Source organism: Nannospalax galili, unplaced genomic scaffold, assembly GCF_000622305.1.
Source record: "Nannospalax galili isolate Female #2095 unplaced genomic scaffold, S.galili_v1.0 scaffold875, whole genome shotgun sequence".
NCBI classification, from domain to species: Eukaryota; Metazoa; Chordata; class Mammalia; order Rodentia; family Spalacidae; genus Nannospalax; species Nannospalax galili.
In genome coordinates this window covers 3509517-3522634 of record NW_008337059.1, presented here as the reverse complement: position 1 = coordinate 3522634, position 13118 = coordinate 3509517, and the positions used below count along the sequence as shown (strand labels likewise).

Below are 13118 nucleotides of genomic sequence, written 5' to 3'. Positions count from 1 at the left end.
CAGGTTCTGTTTCCAGCATCCATATGGCAACTCACAACCATCTGTAATTCCAGTTCCAGGGGATCTGACACCCCTTCAGGCCTCCACAGGCACCAAGCATGCATGTGGTATGCATACATACATGCAGTCAAAACACTTATACACATAAAATAAAAATAAATAAATTTTAAAAGTTTAAACAGTCCAAATCCAGATATTATCTATTGCACATTTAAACATACACATCATATTATGAAAGACTGAAATCTCTCACCCTATAGGCAATCTTTTTACCCAAAGACAACAAAAAATTATATTTTTTCCATTATAAAAATCTATCAATCTGGGCTAGAGACATGAATCAATGGTTAAAAGCACTGACTGTTCTTGCAGAGGACCTAGGTTTGAGTCCCAGCACCCACATGGCAGCTAACAACCATCTGTAACTCCAGTTCCAGGGTATCCAACACCCTCTTCTGACCTCCACAGGCATTGAATGACATGGGTGTACTTGTATACAGGCAGACAATACACTCATACACATAAAATAAAAATAATAAATAAAAAATTTAAAAATCTATCCATCTATGCCATAAATAAAGAAAAATATTTAATTTTTTATGCATTTTGTGATCAGTCTCCTTCATGGAGTGTCTTGGGTTTCTATTAGCTTCTCAGTTGGCTTTCTGGGGTTCCTAGGCACACTGTCACATTAACTTTCAATAATGCAAATTCTGCCTTATGCCTGTCAATATTCATAGTGTCTAGTGTATTCTCCCATTCAAGCATGTTTGTATTTTAGAAAAGTGTTAAGTAACTGTAGAGATCATAAACACCTTTGACTTGTTCCTGATTTTAATAGAACTACTTCTAGGATTGCTACTTCTGATAAGCAAGCTATTGGCTTCTAGTTTGAGCGTATATAACATACACATGTAGTTTGATGTTACATGTACTTGCATATACATAAAATATATACATATACATACAAGTATAAATCTATATGTATATATGAAAATACATACTTTTGTAATTGACATCTATTCCTGTGTTACCTTGGTTACTTTTTTAGATTATTTTTTTGTTTGTTTATTTACGTGTATGTGTATTTGTGTGTACATGCACGCACATGTCCATGGAGGCCAGAAAAGGGTGTCAGATCCCCTGGAGCTAGAGTTACAGGCAGTTGTGAGCCACACAACATGGATTCTGGAAACAAAACTCCAGTCCTTTGCAAGAGCAGCAAGTGTTCTAACCACTGAGAGTTCTCCCTGGCCCCCTGGTTACTTTTCTGAAACAAAATGCATGTTGTATCATCTAGATGCTTTGCATCTGCTCTGATGAGCACATGGCTTCTCTCTAATCTGTCAGTCACATGAGACAACTTCTTGAGAGAAAACTGGTCATGTATTCTTAGACAAACTGCTGATAGCCTCTTCTTTCATTGCACATCTAAATTTGAAACTGTAACTTCTTATTCTAATTTTGCATGGTGACTCAGATGAGGAATGTCTGTAACTTGTTACTTCATTTACTATGGTGCTCTCTGCCCTTTAAGGATAGCGGGTGACAACGCCGTGGCAGTTTTCTAAAAACATCGGGAAATGTCCTTTCTCTTATGCTCTGTAGTTTCTATAGCATCAGAATTGTATTTCTTGAGTGACTGAAAGAATTCCTTGTGAGACTCTATTCTGTATGTGCTGCTTTGGGGAAAAGAGGTTTCCCTTTCCATGTACCAATTTCTTTTTTAGCCTGGTTGGCCTGAAACTTACTATGTAGACCAGGCTGGCACCAAACTCACAGTGAGCCACCTGCCTCTGCTCTAAGTGCTGGATTAAATGTGGCCCTGTCTGTGAGGCCTTTTCTTAATTGCTAATTGATGTAGGAGGACCCAGCTCACTGTGGGTGGAGCCATCCCTAGGTGGGCCTGGGCTGTGTAAGAAAAATAGCTGGGCAAGCCAGGTGAAGCAAGCTAGTAAGCAGCATTCCTCCATGGTCTTTTCTTCAGTTCCTGCCTCTAAGTTTCTGCCCTGGCCTCTCTCAATTTTGGCTGTAAGCCAAATAAACCCTTTCTTTCCCAAGGTGCTTTTGGTCAGTGTTTTATCACAGCAACAGAAAAGCAAACCAGGATGCTTATATTCTCTTTAGTCTTATTCTGTGATGATGATGGTGGTTTGTACACACACATATACATACACACTTACATACCACACACACACACACATCATCATCATCATCATCAACTTCTATGAATTGAAAATTTCATTGTTATTCTTAACTCTTTAGATATTTTGTGGACTATCTTTAGCCTTATCTCTCTCATTCTGAAGTGTGGGATTTTCATTATCCTAGACATTATGCAGTTTTAAGGTGGAGTTTTTTTTTAAATTGAGTTTTTGTAATTTTGTACAACAGTTTTGAATCAAATTTAGACCCCCTCCCCCATCCACATCCCCCCATCCTTCCGACCAGACTTCATATATTCTGCCACACGTGTTAATTCCCAACCAGTCAAGCATTTGTACCCAGATGTCCTTCAGTGTGAATCCATCCACCAGAGTCTAGTCAGCCCATTGAGTGATTATGCATAAGGGCTACTCTCCGAGGTGGAAGTGGAGGGGTTTTCAATTTACCCGGTGATGCTCATTCTAATCTTTGTTACCATGTCCAGTTTCATTGCTTTGCAACATGAGAATATTTTAATTCTGTTTCTAACTTTTATAACCTATTTAGATGTTATTTTCAATTTTATTATTTATTTTTATTTGTGTGTGTGTGTGTGTGTGTGTGTGTGTGTGTGTGTGTGCTGGCATATATGTGCCACAGCACAGATGTGTTGTCCTCATTTTCCACCTTGTTCAAGATGAGTCTCTTGTTCTGTTTCATACGCTAGCCTAGGTGGCCTGAGAACTTCTGGGGACCCTCCTGTCTCCACGTCCCATATCTAGGAATGCTGACATTACAGACATACACTTACCATGTCTGGTTTTACATGAGTTCTGAGGGGCCAAACTCAGATCTTCACACTTGTGCCACAAGCACTTTTTCCACTAAGTCATCTCCTCAGCCCTATTGAGCCGCTCTCAGTGCTTAATGGACAGGCAGATCTCTCAGCCTTCCCTGTACACTTACAACCATGTTACCAGGCTACAAATCCAACAGACCAGAAGAATAAACTCTAGTAATATTTTCCAAATCCTCTATAAATCTCTAATTATTTTTTAGTCAACTTGATGCTCACCTACTTAGGCTGACAGAAATGAAATAAATCTCCCAGTGTTGCTTTCTGTTCATCTCCCTTGGGTTCCTGAGCTTGTTTCATGACTGTTAATGCTGTGCCTTTGGTACATAAATATATATGACAACTCTATTCTCACTGTAGCTTGTACTATTTCTCATTATAAAGGTCTCATTTTTTAAAACACCTTCTGAGCTCACAAACAAAAAGAAGGCTGGGGGTATAGTTTAGTGGTAAAATATTTGCCTGATGTGTACCAGCCCTGGGTTTGAACCCCAGCGCTACAAAATTAATTCGCTGATTAGTGAAAATCAAAACAAAACGGCAAAAACCTTGCTGTAGATGAAGTTATGACTGTGGCTTCCTTTATGCTAGCTGTGCTGTGTGCTCCTGGCCGTCTTCATTCTCTTTTTACAGTAGTCTATGTGGAAAACAGGAGGTTGGGATTTTTCTCTTTTTTTAATCTATACAATAACATTTTCATTTTAGTAGGAAAACATAGGACAATTAATACTTGTCAGCATGACAGATACCTTCTACTGAGAGAGAGAGAGAGAGAGAGAGAGAGAGAGAGAGAGAGAGAGAGAGAAAACACAGTTATGGTTGCCCTTGCATGCATGTGTAGAGACCAGAGGTTGATGTCAGGTGTTTCCTCTATCACTCTTCACCTTATTTTTGAGAGGAACCTGTAGCTCACCATTTTGGCCAGACTGGCTGGCCAATGAGTCTCTGATGATCCACCTATCTCTTCCCCCAATCCTCCCCCAGCTCTGGGGTTAAAGACATATACCACAAAATCTAGCTTTCACATGGGTGCTAGGGATCTGAACTCATGTCTTCATGCTTATGCAGCAAACACTTTACCCACTGAGCCATCTCCCCTGCTGGCATGACAGACATCTTTCGTCAGAACCCAATCTCTTATTGTATGCAATGTTTTCTGTAGGAAGTAGTAAGCTCATGGGATCTCTAAAATCAGAATGTAAGAGCTATGAACACCCACTCTTGAGGAAGAAGAATCCACTGCTTCATCAGCTATCAGATTCTCAGTGGAGTCACTACTCTAAGTCTTTCTCCACATGAATTATCAGCCATGCTGTCCTGGTGATAGGATTTGTTGAGGGTGAGTCTCCTTGGAGCCACAGTCTGGGCCTTCCTGCTTTGCCACAGGGCTTTCACTGAGGACAAAGAGCCTCCAGGAAAGCCTGGCCTCCCATAAATCACAGTTCATTGGAAATGCTTAGCATGACATAGAAAATTCCAGACTCACGCATTCTCCCATCTGATGCCTCTGATTCTGCTGAGGTGACCTTACTTTCTCATACTTACCCACAGGTCCTGTAGCTGAACACAATAAAGCTTTCCTCATCAGTCCTCTCTATGAAGGTCACACAGGTGTGCTTTTCCCAGTGCCTCATGGCCTGCTTAAAAATGGCCCTCTGGCTGCCTGAAATGACAAGTCAGGTGCTGGTCACTTCACTCCTGGGGCCATGCCTTCCTTGGACACTAAGGTGTGGTCTTAAAGCTTGCTCTGAGTTTTTCAAAACTTGTTAGCAATATTGTACTTTTTTTTTTTTTTGGAGACATAGACTTCCTGTAGCCCCAGCTGGCCTGGAACTCACTAACTCACTGTGGAGACCAGGGTGGCTTCAAGCTCACAGAGATCTGCCTGCCTCTGCCTCCAAAGTGCTGGGATTAAAGACGTGAGCTACCATGCCCAGCTACTAATCATTTTGTTTTACTTGAGATTTTAAGAGAGATTCATCACCTACACATTGTAATTAGGGGTGGTAATAGATGCATTGAGTATTAGATTGTGGTGATCATTATATAATGTATATGTATATCAAACCAGCTTTTAGTACCTTAAAGGTAGGTTTGTTAAATAATTTTTGAATACTTTATTTATTATTTTTATTTTATGTGTATGAGTGTTATGCCCACATGTAAGCAAGTGCACCTGTGTCATGCAATGCCAGTGGAGATCAAAAGAGTCTGTCAGATCCCCTGGAACTGGAGTTATAGACAGTTGTTAGCTGCCATGTGGGTGGGATTTGAACCTAGGTCTTCTGCAATAACAGTCAGTGTTCTTAACTGCTGAGCTGTCTCTCCAGCCCCTGTTAAATATTTTAAATCATTTTTAAGAGCTTTTTCTGGTGACCCAGAATAGAAATGCATTGTGAATCATGATTTCCTTAGCTGAGTGTGCTCAGCATGTCTGCAATCCCAGCACTCAGGAGAGAGTCAAGAAGATGACCACAGGCTCAAAACATGCCTCATCTACATAATGAGTTTCAGAGCAACCAGGGAGACATCATAAGACCTAGTTCCAAAAATAAATAAATAAATACATAAGTAACCTTTCTGAACAGCCAATACCTAGAGAGTTGGAATTTATAGATTGGAATAAATTTCCAAAATATCCTAGACTCCCCAGACTTCCTTTGTTTTGAACAATATGCTTAACTAAACTTTTCTAAAGTTCTTACCCAGGCCACTCAATTGGGGATTATAGTTTCTGAGTTGGTGGGTAGGCTTTCCCCAGCAGAGACTTCTGCCCTCATTTCCTGTCAATGCCTGCAGAAGGATGTTCTTATGCATTCTATAATTCCATTTGCAGGTATATCTGTGCATTTTGAATAGGATTCAGTGTTTTCTAGGGGGTCCTTGAGTTTAGTTTTCTATGAGGCCTTTGAAAGCAGGTGAATTTCATACTTCCTCTGAACCTGACTTCATAGTCCACGTTAATAATCATGTAGAGTCATTAAACACTCTTTCCCAATATCTATCAATATGACAGAAGGAATAATATTTTAATTTTGTTAGAAGCAATGAGTAGTTTCTAGAAAAACTAATTGGGAAGTACAGAGAGAATGGGGCAGAACCGTGAGCTTAGATAGATGCAAATAAATGAAAGGATGAATGAATGAATAAATAAATAATAAATAAATAGTGGGGGAAAGTCCTATCATAGTCTGGAACACACTATGGGTAGACTGTCATATTGTCTCTCAAAACACATACATAGAAAAAAGAATAACTTAACTGTCCTTTTGTTTATTTATTGAATATCTTGACATATTTTTGGTTCGAATTATTGGAAGTTCAACCATACATTCAAAACAACATGTCTTTAATCCCAGCACTTAGGAGACTGAAGTAGATGAATATCTGTGAGTTGAAAGCCAGCCTGGTCTACATAGTCAGTCCCAGGCCAGCCATCCTACTAATAACAGAACAACACAAAACTCTGTATAAGCAAAATTCTAATATACAAAGTTAGCCCAGTTCGATGAAGGTAATATAAGTCTTTAGTCATAAGAGCATTCTAGAGCATAGTTTGGGAACCAAAGAACAGCAGCAGCTTCTCCCAGAGCTTCATGTCAATATTTAGGTGTGTGTCTGTCTGTCAGTAGATCAGATGGAGTGCCTGGATGACATGGGGAAGGCTTATTCATCTGCTCATGGTAGCTCCTAAGTGCCTGACACTTGGAAACTGGATAACGTCACCAAATAGAGAAAAAGTGTGGCCTAGGAAGTGTGGCCTGGATCCCAGGCTCCAGGTGTCCATGGTCAGGTCTGCAGATCTGTTGATAACTTGCTCATCCATAGTTTTCAGTAGGTGTGGCAAGTCTGCTTCCATTAGCCTCCTTACAGAAGCCACTATGCATGGGCAGGTGTAGGGCTAATAAAAGGCAGTGAGAGACTGGGCAATTCACTCTGTGGGGCATTTTGCTCAGGCATGCGGCCAGTGATGTACTGGCCACAGCCTGCTATGGGCAAATGTGGGAAGTGCCTCTGTTGTACAAGGCACTGTCCTAGGTGCTGGAAATGTAGGATTAAAAACTGTGGAGGTGGGGGGAGTTCCTGCTCCCACAGAGGAAATTACAGAAGTAACTTTGGGCCATGATAAGTGCTGTGAAGGTTTTAAGACAGAGCTGGGGCACTGAGTGATGGGTGAGGTGATGAGGAGTCAGAGGGTCTATCTGTGTATGTGTCACTTGATAGAAGAAGCCAGCCAGTAAAAGCTCTGGAGAAGACAGAAGGGCAGCTCAAGTGTGCTGAGGGGGTGGAAATAGGCATGCTCTGCAGTGGGAAGGTGGCTACTGAGGCTCAGTGTGAGGATGAAGGAAGGAGGGGAGGGAGGCAGGGCTCCACAGGGGGCAGTGTGGGGCCAGGGTCAGCAGCCTCAGCTTTAGTCTGCAGCGATTTGCATAGTCCAAAGATAATAGTATTAACAGTAAATACTGATGATGTGCTAGGCATGAGTCTAAGTGCTTTATCTATATTAACCACATTCAATTCTTAAAATAACTCTATGGGATATACTGCCATCCCCATTTAAAGAACAGGGAATTGCAGACAGACAGAGACATTTAGTAATCTGTCAAGGTTGGAGCCAGAATTTGGACCAGGAACTCATGCCACATGGTGTGACACATACGTGTGTCCTCTGGTTACTTCCTCAAGCACTGCTTAGATGGGTGGTGCCAAGGGACTGCTAGGTCCAGGCTGCTCATGGGTCAGAGGCTGGGAAGCCACCATGGACAGCACCGTGTTTGCCACCCCAGAGGACTCATCCTCACACACTCACTGTGTAGACCTTTTTGGCCATTCAAGATCACTGTGATAATGCCCTCTCTCCAAGAAGGTTTCAGAATAGAAAAATCTCTGTGGACACAGCCTCCATAGAGGCCTGATGGACCAGGCCACACAGGCACAAAGGAACCTTAGCAGGTAGGATGGCTGTGGCCCTGGCATCCACTGGGTCCCATGGAGTCCCTCCTGGGAAGACACTCTCAATCTTGGGAGCCCAATCACTGGCCTAAAATGGCCTCATCTAGGGCTACTGACCAGTGAAGTTCCCTCCGATGACATAAGGAATGACTCCTCCAGGCCATATCCGCTCTGTCCTTGAGGTTGTGGCTCTTCGGACTCGGGCAGAGGGCTTGGCTGTGGTGTCTGAGGTCCCAGGGCCATGCAGAAGCATGGCATCTTCCTTGCCATCTGCAAGACAGTCAGGGCATCATTTACTTTCCCCTCTGAGTCTTCCTGAAAATTATGCTTAAGCTTAAGATTCTATTGGCCACAGAGACAAAAGGGATGAGAAAACCTATGTTCTAAGGGGGACATTTTGCCTATGCAGGGCTTTGAATACCTGGGAGGAAATGTTCCAGATGTAGTGTAAAGCAAGTGCAGCATGTGTTCTGAGCTACTGAAAACAGATTCTTTATAAAAATAAGTCCCAGAAAAGCAAAGCTTCCTACAATCTTGCTCTTCCCAGCCTCTGTGACATTTGGACCCTTAAGAGAAACATGAAAGAAATAAACAGTTTGATTTAAGGCTCTGCATCAAGGGGTTGGAGAAACTGCTCAGTGGTTAACGGTGCATACTGCTCTTGCAGAAGACTTAAGTTTGGTGCCCAGCACCCACACTGGGTGACTCATAACCATCTGTAACTCCAAGGGAGCCAACACCCTTTTCTGGCTTCCATGGGTACTGAACTCAGGTGCACAAACCCATACAGGCATGTATACATAATTAAAAATAAAGCATGATTTTTTTTGAGACAGGGTCTCCCTATAGGTCCAGCTAGCCTGGAGCTTGCTATGTAGACCAGTCTGGCCTTGATCTCACAGAGATCCACCTGCTTCTGCCTCTCAAGTGCTGGGACTAAAGACATATGCCGCCATGCCCAGCTCAAAACATAACATTTTTAAATATTTTGTTATTTTAATTTTATGTATGTGTTTCCTGTGTATATTCAGAAAATACACTCATAGACATAAAATTAAAATACGTAATTTAAGTAAACCATGTAGTAAAATGCCCTCAGAGGTCAGAAGAGGGTGTTGAATTCCCTGGAACTGGAGTTACAGATGTTTGTTAGCCACTGTGTGGGTGCTGGGAACCAAACCCAGGTCCTCTGCAAGAGCAGTCAGTGCTCTTAACTATTGATCTCCATCCCCCAAACATGAAATTTTTTAAAAACATAAAAAAGGTTCTAAGTTCAAAAGGGCCCCCAGAAATTGGGGGTAGGAAGAACAAAATGTTCAGGTGTATAGTACCAAACATCTGAGTCCGTATCATGCTGTTCCTCAATCGGGTGATTCAGTCCACTTGCTTATAATCCTTCATACCTACTCAGAGAACTCCCTCTCCAGTTTTTACATTTCTTCCCTAAAAACTAGAAATTTAGAATTCTTTTTTACCTTCCTTTATTTCATTAATTTCATTTGGTTACTTCCTGCTCTTTTCATTTGTTTTATTCTGATATTTCCTTCCTAATTTTTCTTTCTTTAAAAATGAGATAATATTCCCAATCCTAAGAGTCACCCTTTTATAGTGTACAATTCAGTGGTTTTTAGTATATTCACAAGGTGTGCAACCATCACCACTAACTGTACGCTGTCTTCAGCACCCCCAAAAGGACCTCTGTACCCATTAGCAGCTACTCCATTTCTCCTTCTGGCCTCCGGCACCCCAGTCATCTACCTTATTTCTGTGGCTGTGCCTGTTCTGAGCATTTCATACAAATGAAATCAGGCCACAAGGGACCTTTTGACTTTGCCTCCTTTCACTTGGCATGTTTTCAACGTTCATCCACATTTGTAGCATGAATCAGTTCTTCATTCTATTTTATGGCTAACATTCCACTGTTTGGACAGAGCACATTTTGTTTATCCATTCATTCCTTGGTTGATAGACATCTGAGTATCTCCAGTGTTAGGTTATTATGAATAATCCTCCTATGAACACTCATGTGCACATTTGTTTTGGTGGACATAAGTTTTCAATTCTGTCGAGTATATGCTAGACATGGAATTGCTGGGCCATATGGTAACTCTGTATTGAGCAACTACCAGGCTTCTTTCCACAGCAGCTGCATCACGCCATGTCCTCACCACCAGAGCTCAGAGGCGCCTTGTGAACATTTGCTGCTGTTAATCTTTTTTATTATGGTTATCCTAATCAGCATGCAGTGGCATCTCATTGTGGTTTTGATTTGCATTTCCCTAATGACTAATGATGCTAACATTTCATTATGTGCTTATTGATCATTTGGATATCTTCTTTAGAGAAAGATTTCTTCAAATCCTTTGCCCACTCCTTGTCTTTATTTTCTTATTGAGTTACAATTATTCTTTATATGTTATAGATCCTAGGCCTTTATCAAATACATGACTTCCAAATATTCTCTCCCATTCTGTAGGTTTTCTTTTCATTTTTATGATGGCATCATGTTGCAGTTTGGATCTTACATGTCCCCTGGGTTGGTTCCTGCTATTCAGACAAAGCTGCTATTTATTATTTCATTCTATTACAGGTTTTTGTGTGTAGCTAAGCTTTCATTTCTCTGGTTAGATACCCAAGACTGAATTACTGGGTCATAGAGTAAATGGGTCTATTTCTGGGTTTTATGCTCAGCAGCAGCAATCTCTGTGTCTTAATTAATGTAGTGATATAGTAGGCCTTAATCTGGGGCAAGGAGATTACTTGCACTTCAGCCTACTCTTTGTTGTCTTAGTGATATTGCCATGTAAATTTATGAATTTTGCCACAAACATTTTAGAATAATTCTATTTCTACAAAAGTCCAAAAAGGCTAGAATATTTATAGGGATTGCATTAAACCTATGGATCCACTTAGAGAAAACTGGCAGCAACACTACACTGAGTTTTCCAATCCACAAACGTAATACATATCTCTATTTACAGAGGTCTCCCTTGAGGTTTTCTATCAGTATTGTTAATTTTTATCCTACAAATCCTGTGTGTATTTTAAAAATGTATATCTAAGGATTTTGTGCTCTTTGGAGTGTCTGAAGTCATACGGTGTTTTAAATTTTCATTTTTGCATGCTCATTTGTGGGATATAGAATTATGAGCATTTTGGTGTGTAGCTGTGTACTGCTATCTTACAAAACTAATTTTTGTTCCAGGAGTGTTTTGTTTTGTAGTTTCTTTGGGATTGTTTACATAGACAAGCCCGTCATTTGCAAACAGGGGCAAAACTTCACTTCTTCCTAATTTAATACAACTTTGTTTTTCTTACAGGGAACACTGTTGAATAATGTGTGAAAGGAGACACTTTTGTCTTCTTGATCTCAGAGGGGAAATATTCAGTCTTTTGTCATTAAGTATGACATACACTGAAAGCCCTCTCTACATAGCCTGTATTGAGTTAAGATAATTCCTCTCCATTCCTAATGTGCTGAATCTTTACTCTGAACAAAGATTAGATTTTATTAACTATTTTTTTCTGTATCAATTGATGTTATTGCAGGATTTTTCTCTTTTAGCTTACTGATATAATGAGATATATACATATATGTCCATAGACATTCAGACAAGCCTTGCATATTCTGGAATAAATCTCACTTGCTTATGGTGTATAATTTTTTATACACTATAGGACTTGAGTTATTCATATTTTATTGATGATTTCTGTGTGTAAGTTCGATAAGATTTCAGGCGAATCTAAATAGAAAGGATCTACATATTTTCAATCCGAGACTCTTAGTTATTTCATAACTGATACATCAAACTTTTTCCTTCCTTTTTTCTTTTTTGTCCTTTTTGTTTCAATGTTTTTCTTGTTTTTCATTGGATGAAGAAATTTTTCTGTACTTACTTTTCATTTAGCTTACTCTCTTTTTTATTCATTAACATTGGCTTTCATTTTTAACATTAATACATGAATAATTAGTGGCTAAATAAATTAATTAATGACTAAAGAATTAGTGAACTAGAAGATAGAGTTGAAGAAATCAGAGTCCCCAGTCTCACTCTGAGAAATAATACTCTTTTAAGAGTCTTATATGTGATTGTATTGCCTGCATGTGTGTAAGTGTACTCCTGTTATGCAGTGCCAGCAGAGGTCAGAAGAGGGTGTCAGATCCCCTGGAACTGGAGTTAGGATGGTTGTTAGCTGCCATGTGGGTGCTGGGAACCAAACCTGGGTCCTCTCCAAGAGTAATCAGTGCTCTTAACTGCTGAGCCATCTCTCCAGCTCCGAGAAATAAGACTCTTAAAACCAATCTCAAACTCTAATTTTTCACGTTGCTATTTACTTTCTTTTAAATTCCCAATTAGTCTCTATTAGCAGTAGTGTTTATGTTTGCAAGATAGACTAATCTACCTTCAAATTTACCCATTTCCTTATTCATTACTAACCATTTTCATCCTACTTCTCCTGCCAGGAATTGTGTCTCTTAATATTCTTTCATGAAGATAATAAACCTTCTCAGTCTTTATCTGCATATATCTTTCATCCCATTCTTCAAAGAAAGCTCAGCTGGGACTACTTAGAACTCTAAGTTGATAGGTACATTCTGTTAGCACTTCAAAGACAGTGACTCAATGCTTGTGACTTTCACCATTACCAGGGAGAAGTGTCTTCTTAGTGTCAGGCTCATTTCTTCGCTCCCCGTGTCTCATCTTCGGTCCTGTTTTTCTGCTGTTGCACTGTCTTCAGTATTACTTGCCATCATTATACTGTCTATGTGTGTTTTTATTTTACTTTCTCTTCAGAGCACAGTATCATTCTGAATGTATTTATTTATTTTTATTATGTGTCTTTTGTCTACAAGTATGTAAGTGCAAAGCATATGTGCAATGCCTGAAGAGGCCAGAAGAGGGCATCAGATTCCCTGGAACTGGAGTTACAGATGGCTGTTAGCTGCTGCGTGGGTGCTGGGAACCAAACCCAGGTTTGCAAGAGCAGCCAGTGCTTTTAACTGCTGAGCATCTCTCCATCATTAGCACAGTATCATCCTTGACATTTTATGTCTTCTTCCAATTCTGGGAAATTCTAGCTCATCTTTTAGTTTTATTTGGTGTCTTCCCAGTCTCCAAATGGGTTTTTTCTTAGTTTCTAAAATTCCTGTTGATTAGCCACT

General features: G+C 40.3%; 1 protein-coding gene across 1 annotated transcript in view; it reads right to left on the bottom strand.

Annotated features, from left to right (window-relative positions):
- The window catches only part of Tll2 (tolloid like 2), a 110897-nt gene that overhangs the window by 51006 nt on the left and 46773 nt on the right, over nucleotides 1-13118 (bottom strand). The window contains exons 4-5 of the mRNA XM_029563008.1: nucleotides 8072-8224; nucleotides 4547-4664 (exon numbers count right to left, since the gene is read on the bottom strand). Coding sequence (XP_029418868.1) covers nucleotides 4547-4664; nucleotides 8072-8224 — 271 coding nt within the window. The remainder of the gene's footprint in view (nucleotides 1-4546; nucleotides 4665-8071; nucleotides 8225-13118) is intronic.